The sequence below is a fragment of the Lissotriton helveticus genome, chromosome 3_1, assembly GCF_964261635.1.
Source record: "Lissotriton helveticus chromosome 3_1, aLisHel1.1, whole genome shotgun sequence".
Lineage (NCBI taxonomy): Eukaryota > Metazoa > Chordata > Amphibia > Caudata > Salamandridae > Lissotriton > Lissotriton helveticus.
This window is the reverse complement of record NC_136061.1, coordinates 1,776,088,013-1,776,107,651: the sequence shown is the minus strand read 5'-3', so window position 1 is coordinate 1,776,107,651 and position 19,639 is coordinate 1,776,088,013. Positions and strand designations below refer to the sequence as shown.

The 19,639-nt window shown below is 47.9% G+C and overlaps 1 protein-coding gene across 1 annotated transcript in view; it reads left to right on the top strand.

Moving 5' to 3' along the window:
• The window catches only part of ARID1A (AT-rich interaction domain 1A), a 579,170-nt gene that overhangs the window by 475,610 nt on the left and 83,921 nt on the right, over window positions 1-19,639 (top strand). Inside the window, exons 15-17 of the mRNA XM_078682637.1 lie at window positions 13,293-13,437; window positions 13,589-13,711; window positions 13,790-13,901. Coding sequence (XP_078538763.1) covers window positions 13,293-13,437; window positions 13,589-13,711; window positions 13,790-13,901 — 380 coding nt within the window. The remainder of the gene's footprint in view (window positions 1-13,292; window positions 13,438-13,588; window positions 13,712-13,789; window positions 13,902-19,639) is intronic.

Genomic DNA, 19,639 nt, shown 5'->3' with positions numbered 1-19,639 from the left:
CAGTTTTATTCCCCCAGTCGCTCCATTTGTTCTCTGAATTGTGTGTACCCCTTGGTCACTCTTCTTTTGTTTAATAAGCATAACCGGGGACTAAGAGTGTTCCTCATTCTCCCTACCTCTCTTTTTGTTGTTGTGTGTCTTGTTAGCAGCTGCACGGCTGGTTTTCTTTCTAATTGTTGTTCTTGTTTCAAAAACGGGATGTGAGGAAGTAAGGTTCAGGGTGCCCCTAAATAGTAAATTTAGGGGTGTTACAGGTAGGGCAAGGGCAGGGACCAATGGGTCCCTGTCCAGGGGTGAGTACACCACCTATCCTGCAACTCTCCAGTAGGAGGGGGGGCAGGAGCCTAGCTATGATTGGGTAGGGCTCCCCATTCTCAAAATGGTGAGAACCCGGAGTTGTGTTTTTCCTCGTCTCCCCCACCTGAGGGATGGGGTTGGCAGAGGCTGGCACACCCTCTTTCCTTCCTCTGTTTTCCCGCCTGTCTTCCTGCCAGAGTGGGGGTCAGAGCCGGTGGGGGCCAGTTACTGAGTACAGCAAGTGGCCTGGAGAAGCTCACAAAGGCGGCATGCCTTTGAAGCTTCCCCTGCCCATCCTGGGGGAGGAGACCTAGCACCTCGCCCAGGATGTGCATTGTTGCAGGCCCAGGAGAACTGGGGGCTCTCCACCCAGGGGTCAAGCAACATGTCTGCTGTGTGGCAGCCTAGGCAGCCTCTCAGACAAGACGTGGATTGTAGGTTAAGTTTCAGGGGGCATCTCTAAGATGCCCTCTGTAGTGCATTTTACATTAAATCCCACACTGGCATCAGTGTGAATTTAATGTGCTGAGAAGTTTGATACCAAACTTCTCAGTCTTCAGTGTAGCCATTATGGTGCTGTGGAGTTCGTAATGACAACCTCCCAGCACCATATACTCTTAATGGCATCGCTGCACTTACAGTGACCAGGAATGGCACTGGGTACTGTAGGGGCACAGGCCTCATGCACCTGTGCCCACACCACTGGCATAGTGCACCCAGCTAGAGGGGTGACTGAGGTATGCCAGGGCAGTGTGTTTGGAGGCATGGCACACATGGATGTGTGTCACGTCGACTCTCTGTTTAGTTCTGCACCAAGACACTCAGCCTGAAAAGGCAGTGTGTGTGAGGGTACACGGCCTCTAAGGTTGTCACAATAAGTGTTGCAGCTCTTAGGAGCCTTCTCTGGTCACAGTGCCTTGGGTACCTAGGGTACCAATTACCAGGGGCTGACATGTGGCCAGAGATGCCAATTGGATTTGTTTTTGGGGAAAGAACACAGGCCCTGGGAACTGGACTGGCAGGGACACAGGGCACACCAAGGAAAAGTGCATCAGGTATCAGGCAAAAAGTGTGTGTGAGGGGGGGGGGGGGGTTACTGCAACAGAAACCCACTTTCCTACCCAGTAGCACCAGTCCCATGCCCTTTCCACCTGAACCATCACCTCCTCTACCGCCTATTCCTCTACCTAAATCTTCCCCACCTACTCCTCCTGTAATACTAATGCTAGCTATACCTCTGCCAACCTCACCACAATGCTCCCCTCATACTCACCCACAAGGGTCGCCTACCTCATCTTTTCTGGGGAGCGCAGCATCGTGGAGACTAAAAACCCCTACTACGCTCCGTACTTTCTGGACCCACTGGATGATCCATATACTCGTGATCAACCCTGGGACGACTATAATGTAGCCCCACAAGGGGATCCTGATCTATACCCCTCCAAACCTCTACCACCCGACGATACCACCACATACTATGAGGTACTACGCAGGGCTGCAGAATATCATAATGTTTACATGAGAACGACTTCCTTCTAGAGACACTGTCCAAGTTCCAGCTCACCGTCCAGTTTTTACCCATACTAAAACGAATGCCTAAACCCACCACAGACATTTTTAAACAACCCATCAAATCAAGAGTACTAATACCTACGGTTGATAAGAAGTATAAACCCTCACCAACCGACCCAACATCATCAGAAGGCATGTTCCCCTGATTCTCTTGTGGTGCGCACTGCCAAAAACCGTGGCAGTTCAGAAAGCACAGGTGATGCTCCTCCCGCAGACAAGAAGATTACGAAATTTTAGAATCCAGGTAAACGTGTAGTAGTGCAGGTGGCAAACCACCTTAAGGTTGCCAATTCTGTAGGCTTCCTCTTAAAGTACAACAGAGCACAGTGGGATGAGATTCAGGAATTGCTACAACACCCTCTTGACCGATACAGGCAAAGGAATCAATTAGTGGAAGAAGGGAGAATCCTATCTAAAGCAACAATTTAGTGTGCTGTAGATACAGCCGACACCAGTACAAGGGAGGTCAACACCAGCATTATCAGACGTCTTGCTTAGTTGAGTGTGTCAGGATTTAAACCCTGATGTCCAGCAATATCTCCTCAATTTGACTTTTGATTGAGAACACCACTTAAGCCCACAAGTGGATGAAATGTTGGGATTTGTTTTTTAAAAGACACCGACACTGCCAAAGCCATGGGTGCCCTTCAAACATATCAGCTCAGAGGGTCCATTCAGATGGGCCAGTACAGAGGGGCGTCCAAAGCGAACACCTCTACAGACACAGGTGCCTACAACAAACCCCCTATCAATCACACAATACAAGAGGGTCATGCACACTACAGTGGCAATACCAACAGGGGTCGAGGTCGTGGAACCACTTCCAAGGGAACCACTTCCACCAAGCAATGATTCCGTCCATATCACCCCCCCCCCCTTATCTAATTACCTTAGATCAGTGAATCCTCTCAATAATAAAAGACTGATATTGTCTAGAACTCACGTCTTCTCCATCTAGTATCCCACCTCATGAACAAGCCATGTCAAAGGAGCACTTAACATTTCTACAAGAGGTAATTCAAGCCCTGCTTCAAAAGGGGTCCCATAGAGCCAGTCCCAAAAGAGCACTAAGGACACGGGTGTACTCACTATATTTCCTCGGTCCAAAGAAAAATGGCAACTTAAAGCCTATGCTAGAATTCAGCAAACACAAGGAGATGATGGCTGGAGCGCTGAAACTTTTCAGACACTCACCCCCAGTCACAGATCTGGGTTGAATCCATCATCATTCTTTAGCTCACTTCGCCACCTCATTTCAGTCCCAGCTATATGCAAATCAGTCTTGACCCTGTGCCTCATGGGAACAGTCCAGCCCGAGCTGCCAAGCCAGGTATTCCCTGAACCGGAAACAAGCATCCTGGGACCTGTTTTTGGTAACACCCTTCATCAGCCAGGCTAGGTTGAATCCAGTGGCAAAGTGAGCAGGGACCCTCGTTCTTTAGCTCACTTCGACACCTCAGTTCAGACCAAGCTATATGCAAATCAGTCTTTACCCTGTGCCTCATGGGACAGTCCAGCCCGAACTGCCAAGCCAGGTCTTCCCTGAACCGGAAACAAGTATCCTGGGAATGGGTTCTGGGTAACACCCTTTATCAGCCAGGCTAGCTTGAATCCAGTGAGCAAGTGACTCACGTCTGAGCATACCCCGCCAACTTAGGGCGTACAAAGCAAACACAAGGAGATAATGGACGGAGCACACAAACAAATACAGTTTATGTTGAACTGTCCATTTCTTTAAGCATGAATCCTGGGACCCAATGTGACTTTATAGTAGGGTCAGGGAAGCTGCATGGACTAGCATGACAGCAACGTCGACATTTCGACCCTGGGTGGAAGCTCAGCTAATTATGCGTCAGAGGCGGGTCTTCATCAAGACCGGGGGTAGGGGAGCTGTATTTGTTTGTATAATATTTTCTTGCACTTTATTCACGTTCTTGCCGTAGATTGTATTGCCTCATTGACAGCCATATGAATTTACATGTAAATGCCATATCCATACAATACAATCGTCATTTTTGACAACAATTTGTTCGAGGCATATGAGCTGCAGATTACACACTGTGCATAGATCGCCACCTAGTGTTGGGCCCGGATGTTTGCAGTTTGTTTTTGTCTTGAAAAGTTCTTTGGAAGTCACGAGATAGGTGACTCCTCCTTTGTACCACATTGCGCATGGGCATCAGCTCCATCCTCAGATTGTTTTTTTCCGCCATCAGGCTCGGATGTGTTTCCTGCGCTCCAGTTTGGAACCGAATTTCCTTCGGCGGGCAATCCTCACCGAGTTCGACTGTATTGTTTCGATCGCGCTCCACATCAACGCGATTCTTCACCACTTCGAAGTCTTCGATTCCGGTCGTCGACGAAAGCCTTCGGGCCTACCTATGCCTTACTCTCTGGCTCATGGAAAGGACGCCATTCAAGAAGTGTCCTCGATGTGGGTCGCAGTTTCCCTACACAGATCTACATGAGGTGTGCAACCTTTGCCTCTCACCGGAGCACGAGGCCAAAGACTGTTCCGCTTGTGCCTCTTTCTGCTCCAAAAAGACGATTCGGGACCGACGAGCTCGAAGAACAATGGCTCGCTCGTCAGCTTCGATTCCCAACGACACCTTTGAAGAGGGCGTCGATGTGCCAGAACACCAGCACGCCGAAGAAAGTGCCAGCTCCTCTGATGCCGAAGACTCAGACATCGAGGACATCACTCCAGCTCAACGGGTCGTAAGTAAGACCGGCGATCCCAACCCTTCCTCGACACCCTCAAAAAAGGCTTCGGTCACACCCTCACCTTCGGGCCCGGGTGCACACCGAGAGACTGCTTCCCGCGCCCCGCCTTCGGGCCCGGCAAAGAAGCCCACGAAGCCTTCAGGCGGCTCAGGCTCGAGTCAGCCTATTTCCGGTGCCGATCCCATACCAACACCGAAGAAGAAGCCATCTTCCTCAACCACGCCAACCGCTGCTCCGACACCTAAGCACTTGGCGCCGAAGACTGGCAGCGGCTCATCAATGCCAAAACCGCACTCTGAGCCGAGTAAAAAAACTCCTAAAGGTCCAGACTCACACGCTTCGGAGCCGAAAAAACACCCGGAACGCAAAAAACACGTTCCGGTAAAAGACATTTTAAAAGGTCACACTTCTAGGCCAAAAGACCCTAGACCAGCTACCGACTTGGTGCCGAAAAAACCTCTGGAACCGAAAACTTCAACGCCGAAGGATCTGCCCTACACAGAAGAACTTTTTACACACAGATCCTACTCAAAAAACTCTTGTAAAGGATCCGAAGACAGGCCAACTAGCTCTTAGCTCCAAGAAGAGACATCTGGAGGCGCCTGCACCTCCTCCTCCTCCTAAGAAGAGAGACATTGGAACCTCTCCATTAAGGGTCCCTTCTCCCCCCCCCCCCCCATACTATTCCTCCTCCTCCACCACATCATTTCCCTACACCATCCACTAATCCTGATGATGATGTAGATACAGACTCTGATGACACAGGTGGGGCTGCACATGACCCAGCAGGGACTAATAGTCCCCCCTCAGTCACCTAATCCATGGGATGATTATAGCACCCCTGATGTGCCTTACGTCCCACAAGACGATGGATATCCTTTCAGACCTTCCCCACCAGAGGACACTATAGGTTTTAACCTACTAGTCCAAAGAGCTGCCCAGTACCATGGGGTTGACTTGCACACCGATACTGTGGAGGAAGATTTCCTATTAGACACTTTTGATAATACACAAAGTTCTACTGCCATTTTGCCAATGCTTAAAGGTGTCATCAAGCACGCAACAGAGGTTTTTAAAGATCCTGTCAGGGCTCGGGTCCTCAACCCTCGCATTGAGAAAAAATACAAAGCTGCCCCGACAGATCCAGTTTACGTTAGAGGTCCAGCACCACTAGATTCTTTAGTAGTATCTAATGCACGTAAACATGCTTATTCACAAACATCAGGTGAGGCCTCACCACCAGATAAAGAATCTAAGCTCCTTGACGCCCCCAGTAAACGAACAGTGTCACAGGCAGCTAACATTTGGCGCATTGCCAATACCCAAGCGCTGTTGGCAAGATATGACAGGGCACCTTAGGATGAACTGGAGTCCTTAATGCAGCATCTACCAGACAACTATAAAAATAGGGCCAATGAACTCATAGAAGAAGGTAAAAATATCACTAATACTTCCATTCGTTGTGCCCTAGATGCTGCAGATACTGCCTCAAGGGCAATCAATACCAGTACCCTTTTGCGTAGACATGCCTGGCTACGTATTTCAGGTTTTAAACCGGAGGTACAAAATTCCATCCTAAATCAGCCATTTGATGAGACGCATTTAATTGGCCCTAATATCGAAAAAAGACACCGACACAGCAAAATCTATGGGAGCCTTGCAGCAGCAAGCTCCCAGATGTTCTTTTCGTCGCTCATATTAGAGAGGGAACACAAGAGGCGACTCCTCAGACAGCCCCTCCACTTCCTACAAAACCCCTAGCAATCTACATTCACTAAGGGCTACCACAGAGGGGGTTACAGGGGTAACAACAACAAAGGTAGAGGCAAAAACAACAACTCCCGCTCTGCCTTCACCCCTACCCAATGACTTCCTCCTCTTCCCCCCCAACATTTCACTCCTGTGGGGGGAAGACTGCAACAATTCATTCCTGCCTGGAACAACATTACATCAGACAGGTGGGTGCGACAAATTATTCAGTCAGGTTACTGTCTAGAACTAACATCTACCCCCCCACCCCCCTCTGCCCCCCCCCAAACATAACACCCAAACAGCGTCCAATGTCACAAGAACATCTATCACTGTTAAAGCAAGAAGTAATATCTTTGCTAGAAAAAAGTGCAATAGAACCAGTTCCTATGCACCAACAAAACAAGGGGGGTTACTCCCTATACTTTCTCATCCCAAAGAAGGACGTCTCTCTAAGGCCTATTCTAGACCTCAGACCGCTAAACATATACATACAGTCAGACCACTTTCACATGGTCACACTCCAACAAGTCCTTCCTCTCCTTTTACAAAACAACTTCCTTGCTACTCTAGATCTCAAGGACGCATCATTCCACATTCCCATTCACAAAGCTCACAGGAAGTATCTCAGATTTGTAATAGACGGGCTGCACTATCTATTCAAAGTATTCCCATTCGGAGTCACAACAGCACCAAGAGTATTGACCAAGTGCCTAGCTGTAGTGGCAGCACATTTGCGAAGACAGCACATCCACGTCTTCCCGTACTTCGACGACTGGCTCATAAAAGCCAGCTCATACAACCAGTGTGTGGAACACTCTCACACCACAATCCAACTGCTCCACAACTTGGGGTTCACAATAAACCACACCAAGTCTCATCTGCAACCATCCAAAGTACAACAATACCTCGTGCCACAATAAACACCTCAACAGCGCTAGCTTATCCCACTCCAGGAAGGATAGCCAGCATGCAAACTCTTCTCACAAAGTTGCAGCCACAACACTCCCTTCCAGCACGAGTGTTCATGCAGCTTATAGGAATGATGGCCTCTTGCATTTTCATAGTCCCCCATGCAAGACTTTAAATGCGTCCTCTACAAAAGTGCTTAGCACGTCAATGGAACCAGGCTCAAGGTCAATTAACAGACCTTGTGTTGGTAGACGGTCGGACTCATCGCTCTCTGCAGTAGTGGAACACCAAAAACCTTTCCAAAGGGCGACCGTTCCTAGAGCCAGTTCCCCAAATAGTCTTAACAGCGAACGCATCGCTCTCCAGCTGGGGAGCCCACCTACTGCAACACACTATGCAAGGCAGGTGGACACCACAGCAAAAGTTACTCCATATCAACCACCTGGAGTTACTAGCTATATTCATAGCACTGAAAAGCTTTCCAAAAGCAAGTATCAAACAAAGCTGTGTTAGTTCGCTCGGACAACATGAAAGCCATGTATTAAAAACAGAGATAGGGCCCCCAGACGAGTCCGCTAGGCCTACAGTGTGGTGGTGACGCGGGCGGCCAAGGCCTTGGGCCTTGAGCTCCCAGTCGCGGCCGTAAGGACTAACCTCCTCACTGAGGGCCTTAAACAGCAGTCAAGCTCGGCTGAGCCTCTGCTGCCGTTTAATGAGGCCATGACCGATGTTCTGTTGGGCACTTGGTCCAGGCCCGCTACAGGTTCGCCTGTAGATAGGAACGTGGCCAGACGCCACCGCCCGGCCCCTGGCGACCCTTGTTTCCTGTCCACCCACCCCACCCCTGAGAGCCTGGTTATCCAGGCTTCGAATTCCCAGACCGCATTCCCGTCGGCTCCGCCTGACAGGGAATCCAAGAGGTATGAGCAGTACGGCAAAAAGGTATTCTCCTCCCTAAGTCTGGGACTGCGGTCTTCTAACACCGCATGCCTCTTGGGCCGCTACACCCACTCTCTGTGGGATACGGTCGCGGACGTGCTGCCAGAATGCCCGTTGGAGGTACGGTCTAAATTCGGCCAGGCCGAGATGCAGCACGGTATTCTATCCGGTGTGGGCTGGATACCACCGACTCACTGGGCAGAGCGATGGCAACGCCGGTGGCGATTCGTCGCCACGCCTGGTTGAGGTCCGCCAACTTCTCGGCCGATGTCTAGAATACCCTCATTGACATGCCGTTTGATGGCCGTCGCCTTTTTGGCGACAAGGCAGACCATGCGCTTGAGCGCTTTAAGGACTCCAGTGCTACGGCCAGGTCCTTGGGCCTCTCAGCCCCGCGCCAGCAAATGGGTGACTTTCGCGGCCAAGGAAGGGGCGCCCCCACATGTGCTGCCAGCCACGCATCGCAGAGTAATATCCAACGCGGTGGCGGCCGTGGAAACCGCCGTGGCGGCGGTCGGGGACAACGGCGAGGACAGTCCACACCTTCCCCCGCAGCATCGGCCTCAAAACCCTCCTAGTCCGTGCTTTCAGGCCCATGTGACGCCAGTGGGGGGCAGGGTTCGCCATCACCTCCTCCACTGGCGCACTGTCACATCGGACAGGTGGGTGCTGCAAATCGTCCGAAGGGGCTACTCCCTCCCCTTCAAGGCGACCCCTCCAGCCATGCCACCGCAATACCACCGCGTATCGGGGGATCATTTGCGACTACTGCAGGAGGAAGTTACGGCCCTCTTGGCCAACGGGGCCATCAAGCGCGTTCCTGGGCCAGAAGTAGGGTGTGGTTGCTACTCCCACTACTTTCTGGTACCCAAGAAGGGCAAAGGGGGCCTACGCCCCATCTTGGACCTACGGAACGTCAACGGCTTCCTCCGAAAAGATGCTGACACTGGCTCAGGTCTTGGCTGCTCTGGACCCAGGAGACTGGATGGTAGCGTTGGACTTGCAGGACGCCAATTTCCACATCCCCATCCTGCCGGCCCACCGGCGCTACCTGCGGTTCACGGTTGGCCACAAGCACTTTCAGTTTACCGTGCTCCCCTTCGGCCTTACCAGCGCCCCATGGGTGTTCACAAAGGTGATGGCGGTGGTCGCAGCTCATCTGCGCAGGTTAGGGGTTTCAATCTTCCCCTACCTCGACAACTGGTTGTTGAAGGCGGGCTCGCCCCAGACAGTCGTCAGCCACCTCCAGACGACGGCAGACCTCCTGCACCAGCTAGGGTTCTCCATCAATGTGCCGAAGTCACACTTGTGCCCCTCTCAGAAGCTCCTCTTCATCGGAGCGGTTCTCGACTCGGCGCAGTTTCTGGTTTATCCTCCCGAACAGCGGGTTCGGGATATTCAGGCACTGATTCCACTCTTTCAGCCTTTATCCCGGGACTCGGTCAGGTTGACGCTGCGGCTTCTGCGGCTGATGGCCTCCTGCATCCTTCTGGTGCATCACGCCCGGTGGCGGATGCGGGCTCTGCAGTGCGACCTGAAGTTTCAGTGGGCCCAGCATCTGGGCAACCTATCCGACCATGTCCTGATCTCGGAGGGCACTGCGAGACAGCTGCAGTGGTGGCTCACGGACCGCGATTGGGTCAGCGGCAGATCCCTCTCCCTTTCCCAACCGGAGCACGTAGTTGTGACGGACGCGTCCCTCCAGGGCTGGGGAGGCCACATGGGAGAGGCGGAGATATATAATAATATGAATCCCTTAGACGTGTCTATCCAACACATCATAGGATACTTACTTCACCTCCAAAGATGTAACTTAGCATACACGTCTATTAGACTGCATCTTGCTGCAATGGCAGCATATCTGCAAAACAGACAGCATCTATCTCTGTTCAGAGTGCCTGCTATTATATTCTTTATGGAAGGCCTTAAGAGAATAATTTCTCCCAGTGTACCACCTTCACCTGTGTGGAATTTAAACATTGTTCTCACACGGCTAATGGGACATCCCTTCGAACCCTTACATAAATGTGAACTACAATTTTTAACCTTGAAGGTTGCGTTCCTAGTAGCTATTACTTCTCTGCGAAGAGTTGGTGAACTACAAGCACTAACCATTCAAGAACCCTTTTTGCAAATGCATCATAATAAAGTCGTTCTACGTACTAATCCAAAATTCCTGCCCAAAGCCATTTCTCCCTTCCACATCAATCAATCTGTGGAACTGCCCGTTTTCTTCTCGCAGCCACATACAGTAGCAGAAAGAGCTCTTCATACCCTAGATGTCAAAAGAGCATTGCTATACTACATCGAGAGAACACAACCCTTTCGTAAGACCAAACAACGTTTTGTGTTTTTCTCACCACCACACAAGGGTATCCCATTTCAAAATCTGGGATAGCTAGATGGATTGTCAAATGCATACAGATTTGTTACCACAAAGCTAAAGGTACGTTATCTGTTCCCCCTAAAGCCCACTCTACAAGGAAAATAGGGGTTTCAATGGCATTTTTAGGGAACATTCCCTTAGATGACATCTGCAGAGCAGCTACATGGTCTACACCGCACACATTCACAAAACACTATTGTGTAGATGTGCAAACCAAACAACAAGCTAATGTGGTCCAGGCTGTTCTCAAAATATTATTTCCAACATACTGCAACAGATCGGGGTGGTCGCCGCTAAGAGTGGGTACTGCTATACAATGTATGCACAGTGTGTAATCTGCAGCTCATATGCCTCGAACGGAAAATGCTACTTACCCAATATGCATCTGTTCTTGGCATGTAGAGCTGCAGAGTTACACAAGCCCACCCGCCTCCCCGGCTACCCTTGTCTGTTCCAGTATTATCTTAATTAGATACAGCTTACATGGGCATCCTTCCTTTTCTTGCAAAGCTCCATCATTTCCCTAATGGCGAAAAACAATCTGAGGATGGAGCCGATGCCCATGCGCAATGTGGTCCAAAGGAGTCACCTATCTCGTGACTCCAAAGAACTTTTCAGGACAACAACAAACTGCAAACATCCGGGCCCAACACTAGGTGGCGATCTATGCACAGTGTGTAACTCTGCAACTCTACATGCCAAGAACAGATGCATACTGGTAAGTAGCATTTTCCTTTTCTTCTGTGGTGTGTTCTATTTATCCTATTTAGTTCTTGAAAAGTTTAGTTGAACCATCATCGACATATCCTACATGAAGTCTGTTATGTATGTGATTTAAACGTTTATGATATATTAGTTATATTGAGCAACAGTACCACTCCTATACATATATATACCCAGGTTCTGAGGGACACAGGGTTACCCCATTACTACTAATGGAACTTCCTGGAAAGAGCCTGCAGCATTTTTCTTCATCTGACAACCCCTATTTAGTTCTTTTGGGAATCTGATGCCACTTGCTCTCTGCACCCTGCCGCCTGAGTCCCTCTGGTGATGCGTTGTCTGTGCTCCTTTGTGGCCCCATTTGTGCTCCACCTTGATCCCTGGGCCATGTCCTGGAACCATCAGATACCTACCAGCAACTGGTGCTCTTTCGAGTACCCCGGCTCCAATGCATCACATTGGGCCTCCATCTCCCCTTTGATCCCTGCACCCGGCTGTCCCAGTGCCGCTGAGGTTGCCTGACCCTTGGCCTGGCCTAAATAAGTCTGGGGCTTTCGTCAGGGTGGGGCGTAAAGAGGTTACTCCCCCCAAAGACGTGAGTGCATACCCACTACTTGCCTAGTGCACTTCTAAGTGTTAATAAATTGGAATAAGCCTAATACTTGCCACCAGTTTTGGATGAGGAATTACCCCATCAACGCAGGGCTAATGATTCCCAGGGGAGCTCAGGAGGGAGGCTTTGTAGTCACATATTTGTCAAAGGTCCTGCCCTGTTGAAACCTACTCGTTCACGAGCTCCCCAGGTTTACGTCCCACCCTGACGAAAGCCCTGGACTTATTTAAGCCAGCTAAGAAGGGCAAACATATTGGTGCTGATTCTAGGGTTATAGGACCGTCATATCCTGATACCCGTTTCTATATATAATTTTAACCTTCCCTCCCACTCCACTATTAAAGAATTCTTTAAGAGTGGGTGAGTAAATTTATCTTTAATGGTACGCCCCCATACACTGTATCTTTAAGTGGTCCCTGGAAGATGGTTGAGCCCACCCGACCTTTAGGAGTTGGGGTGAGCCCGAGGATGAAGCATGTCACTACTAGAGTGAGTGAGGGCTATTAAAAGAAAAGGGTCTCTTTCCCTTCCCACCCGTTACAACGGGTTGGCTGTATATTAAATCCTCTCTATAAATTTTATCTGAGAGTATTACCATCACACACTCAAGAAACCCCCTCCCACCCTTTGTTTTTCCTCTGCTTCTGGAGGATATAACAAGAAGTCGTGGAAATGATATTATTATTGGTTATGAGTATCTTGAGATTCCTGCTTGACACTCTGGTAAAACCAGGAGAATGGTTTAAGAAGTTTTCATCGAGATCCTTCCTGTACTTTACTCATTGAAATATGCTGCGGTTTCCACAGCACTCTCCATTTAATAATGATAAAGCTAGTTAAATTGTCTGCTTTTTAGTTTTCTTTTTGAAGAAGAGAATCAAATGGTCTTTCTGTATTTTCTGACTTTGTAACAGAGTTGTGTGTCGGAGCCCTATGGCAGACAAATACATAAAAGGAAAAGGTTGTGTATTGAAGCATTGTGAGTGTCGCTCATTCCTATTACGCCTTCACCAAACACCAGGAACAAAATTTGGGAAGAGTAACTCGAGCTGATGCAAGCCAAACACTAGATTGGGGAAGTTCACTCTGCATGCATATTCACAACACAAATAATCAATAAACAAACAATAACAGGTAAGTAACATGTTCCATTACAGCCCATTCCTTGTTTAAAGTTTTCGTTTTTAATGAAGTTATAAAATTAAAGACAGAAAATGACTTCATTACAGTATACAATTAAAAATATGTTGTAAAACAAATGTTCCTGGACCTAGGCAAAGATCAATATTTATAATTTAATAAAGACACCTTTAGTGCATTAGAAGGCACTTTTTGTTATCTTTCTACTTGAACTTATTTCTTATCCCACCTCTCTAGGAGCCGATCCTTATATGTCTTCTTCACAAGGGCCCAATAGTGGTATAGGAGACCCTTATAACCGTGCTGCTGGACCAGGGATGGGGAACATGGGCATGGCCCAGCGACAGCACTACCCCTATGGAGGATCCTATGACCGGGTCAGGTAAGAAATCCCAGTGATGGTTAGTTTAATTTGTGCTTGATGACCACTTACCTTCCATCTCAAAATGATTCAGTCTTTAAAAAACAAAAAAAAGTGTTCTGTTCTAGGTTGCTTGCCTGACGGTTTAACTATGTTTTATATTTTTGAACAGGGCTGAGCCTGGTTTGGGGCCAGATAGCAACATGGCGACTGGAACACAACAGGCAAGCATAATGCCCTCAAGCCAAGAACCAGGGATGTATTCTCCTAGTCGCTATCCACAACAGCAGCAACGGTAAGAGCAGACATGACTTTTGCTTTTTGGAAGCAGTTGTGAAGCATCATATTTTGAGATGGTTCTCTTGTCCTTCAGACATGACTCGTATGGCAATCAGTTTCCAGCTCAGGGCACCCCTTCTAATAGCCCCTTTCCTGGCCAGCAGCCTGCCATGTACCAGCAGCAGCAGCAACAGCAGCAGCAGCAGGTGAGCAGCAAAAACGCCATCTTTACTGGTCTGGTCTACTTCGTTCTAACTGTCTTTCCTTACACAATGGCCCTGGAGCTTGTACTTAGTATGTTGCTCAGTACATTTCATATTCTGTCAGTCACATATACATACATATACATATATATATATATATATATATATATATATATATATATATATATATTTATATATATTTATATACATACATACATATATATATATATATACACACACACACACACACACATACATACATACAGTGTATTGTGCTGTGGTGCGCGCATGTCTCAGTTTTAGTGATTTGCTAAAGAGACACACCAATGAGATGTGTACAAATGTTTCATTTTTCTTGTTCTTTTTTTAATAAGAAATTGTTTTGACGATTAACCTAGAAGGTCACTCATACATAGGCACTTCATTGATAGTCATAAAAATTAGATTATCTACGCCATTAAGTGGCAGTTCCGGAACACACAACAATGGGCACATTTCTTATTTTGAAATTTGAAAATTATGATATATTTTAAAATGTTGACCATTTTAGCTGAGATAATGCAGTGTTAGCAGCATATTTTTGTAGATATCCTGGCATATAGTGCTGGCGTTCAGAATGTTACAGCTTATTTACTTTAAAGATAAAGTTCGATTTGAAGAATGATTACTTTGCTGAAACCCACTGTGCTTCAGCCTATAGTGTTTCACCTTATATTTTTATTCCTGCCTTCGGGGTTCGGGGTAAACTTTAGTGCTCTTGTCTTCAAAATTGTATTACAACAGTGAAATTAATATTATGTGCACTACTCAAACAAGAATAAATGGTGCTGAACAGCAAAGACCACCAAAAGAAACCAACTCAATGCCAGAACAGTAGTATCCTTGCATCCTACCTTTCAGGTCACTTGAGAACAACTCTTTGAAGGGAAAGGGTTAGAATAGAAGCCTTGTTTGATTTCTCCTGTCACGTGGAGTTGGTGCAATCTGACCAACGTCCATTTATAATCTGTGCTTTCCTCAAGATAACAATGAAAGCTGTTTGGCGTGCCAGCATTTCGATTTTAAGTGGACTGTCCCTTGGTAACTTAATGATGTCCATTCTAAATGATTGTATTACCCGATTGAGCCGATTGAGCCTATTCAAAAGGCTACTTTATTTCCTGAAAGGCAGCTTTTTGAGTGGCCATAACGTCCACTTGTAGGATTAGTGAAATTCTGGGCCTGTACAGTTAAGAATTATATACATTTTATTTCCCTTCCCAAGAGTGAGAAGGCACATACCAGCATATGGCTTGAACATGTAGTGCGCACTCTGTGTATTGGTAACAGCTGGTATCTGATAGAGAGTTCTAGGCATAGATTCCTTACCTTAGTATTATCCCCTGGCATAAGATAGGATCCGGAATTTCTTTCTTGAGTCGTACCCCTGCGTGACGGTAAGTGCAGTAATTTGGCTTCAGGGACGGCATAAATTGCGACACTCGGTCTGCTTTTGGTGAAGTGCTGTATATCGTTCATTAGTTGCCGAATAGGGGACCCACAGTGTTGAAGTGGGGTAGAGGTATGATGGAGGGGCCATGGTGGAGGAGCTACACTTGATAGCCACTAGGACGGGGAAGGTTGAGGAGGTCCTGAGTGTTTGGCTAACATGATAATTAAACTGGTTAATGCTGAGTGCACCGATTAGATGGATGTGTGGCCTGATCCTTAGGAGGATTACTCATGTGAGGATAACCATTTTGACTCACAGAACGTAACTGACATACACACCTATCCTGCTCAGGCCTCCACCTGACCTCCCACTACCCAAAATGAAATCAAGGAGTGCCATATCGTTATGTCAAGGGCTGCAGACCACCAAGAACCAAAACTTCATGTTGTCAAGGAGGAAGACCACGTTGTGGTGGAGGCATTTGAAGACTGAGAGGTCTGTTCTATACCTGCCTATGCTAGAAGTATTATCAAGTGCAATATTGAAAATGTCAAGTACCCAGTCAAGGTGCAAGTTGTCATCCTGAAGGTTGAAAAGAAATACAAGCCTGCCCTGGATAACTCGGTGTATACCAGGTTGTACACACAGCCAACAAGAGAGTTTATGCCGAACTGGGGATGCCCCTCCTCCAGATAAGATGGGCAGAAAAATTGACGCTGCAGAAAAGCTAGTGGCAGTGGCGACGGTCACCCAGTGCAGAATTGTCAACTCAGTAGAACTGCTCTCTCACCACAAGACACCACTGAGGAGCTAAAGCACATGACCAAGCACCTGCTGGAAGTGTTTGGCAAAAGGAAACAACACATGGCAGAGGGGAAAGTAAACTCCAATGTGAACATACAATGCACTATGGATTACGCTGACACTGCCTCAAGGAAGGTAAATTTTGTAGCGTGAATCTTTTCTGGATTGACATGCTGTGCATTATTACGCCATCTAGTGGTTAAGTCTGGAATCGTAGTATTTCTTCTGGGTTTTGTTTGTTTTGTTTTTGTTGTTGGTGGGCGTCGACATACCACCATTTGGTGTCCTTCTGTGACGTCGATGTGCTTCCTCCGGAAACTCCCACCTTTGGACGCCATCTTCAGATTCTTTTTTTTCCGCCGTTGGGTCTGGGTCCTCACAGAAGGAGCTCCAAGGATTTGGAGAGAAGAATCTTCGAAAATTGAAAAAGATTAGGTTCGAGGCATATAAGCTGCAGATTGTACAATTAGCAATAGATCGCCACCTGGTGTTGGGCTCGGATGATTGCAGGTTGTTGTCTTCTTGGAAGAAGTCTTTGTAGTCACGAGATAGGTGACTCCTCCCTTGGACAATACTGCGCATGGTCATCGACTTCATCCTCAGATTGTTTTTTTCCGCCACTGGGTTCGGATGAAAGTTTTCTGCTCCGGCTAGAAAATACTTTTTTCTGCATTTTCGAAGCGTGAAACTTTAGATAAACTTTTTTCGACATCGAATAGACTTTTCGACATCACCAGCTACATTCCGGTGCGTCGATGCGGGCCGTTGGGCCTATCGGCGCCGTACAGCCTACGCCTCATGGACAAAACTCCATTCAAGAGATGCCCGGTATGTCGAGCAAAATTCCCTCATAGCGACCATCACGAGATTTGCAACCTTTGTCTCTCGCCAGAACAAGACGAGTCGACCTGCACAGCCTGTGCCTCCTTCCGATCGAAGAAGACCATTCGGGATCGTAGGGCCCGTCGACACGAGATGAGGAGATCAGCGTCAGCACCGGAGGCCATCTTTGAGGAGGAGATCGTCGGAGAGGACGTCTTCGAAGACGAACATCCACTCGAAGATATCTCCGAGGACGAGGCTCCACTCGTCGCCGAGGAAGACTTGCCTGATCTCCATATTATATCAGGGGGAGAGGACTCAGACTACTCGATACCGTCTCGGCAGCCCGTGAGTACCACTGCCCCTGCACAACATACACTACCCAAGCCAAAGGCAGCGGTCAGCACTCCGCCCATGGGGCCCAGCCGAGACCGAAATTTACCCTCCGACGCCTCGCCTTCGGGCTCGGCTCCAAGGAAAAAGACTACGCCTTCCGGTGCCTCGGCGCCGAACAAACCACATGTGCCAATTCCACCTCCTCCATTGGCACCGAAACATCCTTCGACACCGAAGGACTCTTCGACACCGAAGCCAAAACGCCCTTCGGTGCCCAAACACCCTTCGGCACCCGAACCAAAAGACACATCGGTGCCGAAGCCAGGAACCGTACCGGACCCGAAAGCTTCGACTCCGAAACTCTCCGGTTCCAGAAATAAGGAAAAAAAATAAGGAAGGGAAGCTAGATTCCGGCGCCGCAGGCCCAACAAAACCTGTCTCCACGCCAAAATCTCCAATATCGGTACCAAAGACTCCAAGGCCTGATACAGACACGCCTAAACCCTCTGACAAGCCTAAACCACCTTCGGCACCGAAAAAATTGCCACAGGATTCAATCACTCCTCCTAAGGCAAAGAACACTAAGCAACCCCTATCGGCACCGAAAAAATCGACGCCGAAGAAGATTATAGAAGAGGAAGAACTGTTTAGACCAGATCCTAGACAGAAAAAAGTCCATATTACTCCAAAAATTGGACATGTGGAAGCAATTCCTTATAAGAAAAGACCAGCAGACACACCACTTCCACCTGTGGTTCCTGCCAAAAAGAAGGATTGTGCAACTTCTCCAATGCACCCTTCCTCTCCTTCACCTTCTTCCTCTCCTATCCCTCCTTATATTGAACCTATAACTTCTCCTGTTCAATCTCCTGCATCATCACACCACACTGACGAGGAGTATGATTTAGGTGGGGGGGATGACGTACCAGACCACATACATACCCTTTAGATGAGGATGTCAATCCAGAATATCCCAAGGATGACGATGCATATAATTTTCCACCAAACAATGTGCCAGACATCCCTGATCCTCAGTACTACCCAACAAAACCTTCCCCTCTAGAGGATAGTATTGGGTTTAATCATCTATTAAGCAGAGCTGCCCTTTAACATGGAGTTTCAATTCACTCTGATACCATTGAGGAGGATTTCTTATTAGACACATTTGAGCAGTCACAAAGGTCTACTCAATTATTACCCATGATCAAAGGAGTCATTAAACATGCTCCAGACATTTTTAAAGATCCAGTACGATGTAGGGTGCTAAATCCCAGAATAGAAAAAAAGTATAGACCAGCACCAGCTGATCCAGTCTACATTAAGGGACATCTGCCACTAGACTCTTTGGTAGTGTCAAAAGTCAAATGCACGTAAAAGAGCCAATTCCCAAACTTCTGGTGACACACCCCCGCCTGACAAAGAATCTAAAATTATTGATGCGTCAGGGAAACGGATTGCTGCGCAAGCTACAAACATATGGCGCATAGCAAACGCACAAGCCTTACTCTCACGCTACGGCAGGGCTCACTGCGACCAACTAGAAAAATTAATGGAACACCTACCAGATCAATACAAGGATCAGGCAGCAGAGCTCTTACAAGAAGGCAAATTAATATCTAATGCCTCAATTAAATGCGCACTAGATGTAGCTGACACAGCATCCAGAGCAGTTAATACTAGTGTTATTCTCAGACGTCATGCATGGTTACGCATTTCAGGTTTCAAACCAGAAGTACAGACAACCATCCTGGACCAGCCCTTCAATCAGAACCAGTTGTTCCGGTCGGAAGTAGACAACACACTAGAAAAGATGAAGAAAGACACGAACACTTCTAAGTCTATGGGTGCATTACAATCCACCCAGACTAGAAGTTCTTTTCGCCTCTCCTTTTATAAAGAAGGCTCCAAGCAGACCGGCACAGATACCACATCATCTTTTAAGACACACACACAAACCTCCTCTAATGAAGGCTACTTTAGAGGAGGATACAGAGCCAAGAACAATAAGGGAAGAGGTAGAGGTAATAACAACAACCGCTCCTCTTCCACTCCCAAACAGTGACTTCCCTCTGCATCCCCTACAGCATTCCACTCCTGTGGCGGGCAGACTATCACAGTTCCTACCTGTCTGGAATTCCATCACAACAGACAGGTGGGTAAGACAGATTATCCAACATGGCTACTGCCTAGAACTCACAGCAGCCCCCCCAAACATACCACCCAGGCAGCGTCCAATGTCCGCAGAACACATAACTCTGTTTCAACAGGAAGTTCTAGCACTTCTAGAAAAAGATGCTATTCAAGTGGTCCCTTTACAGGAACAAGGAACAGGAGTTTACTCCCTGTA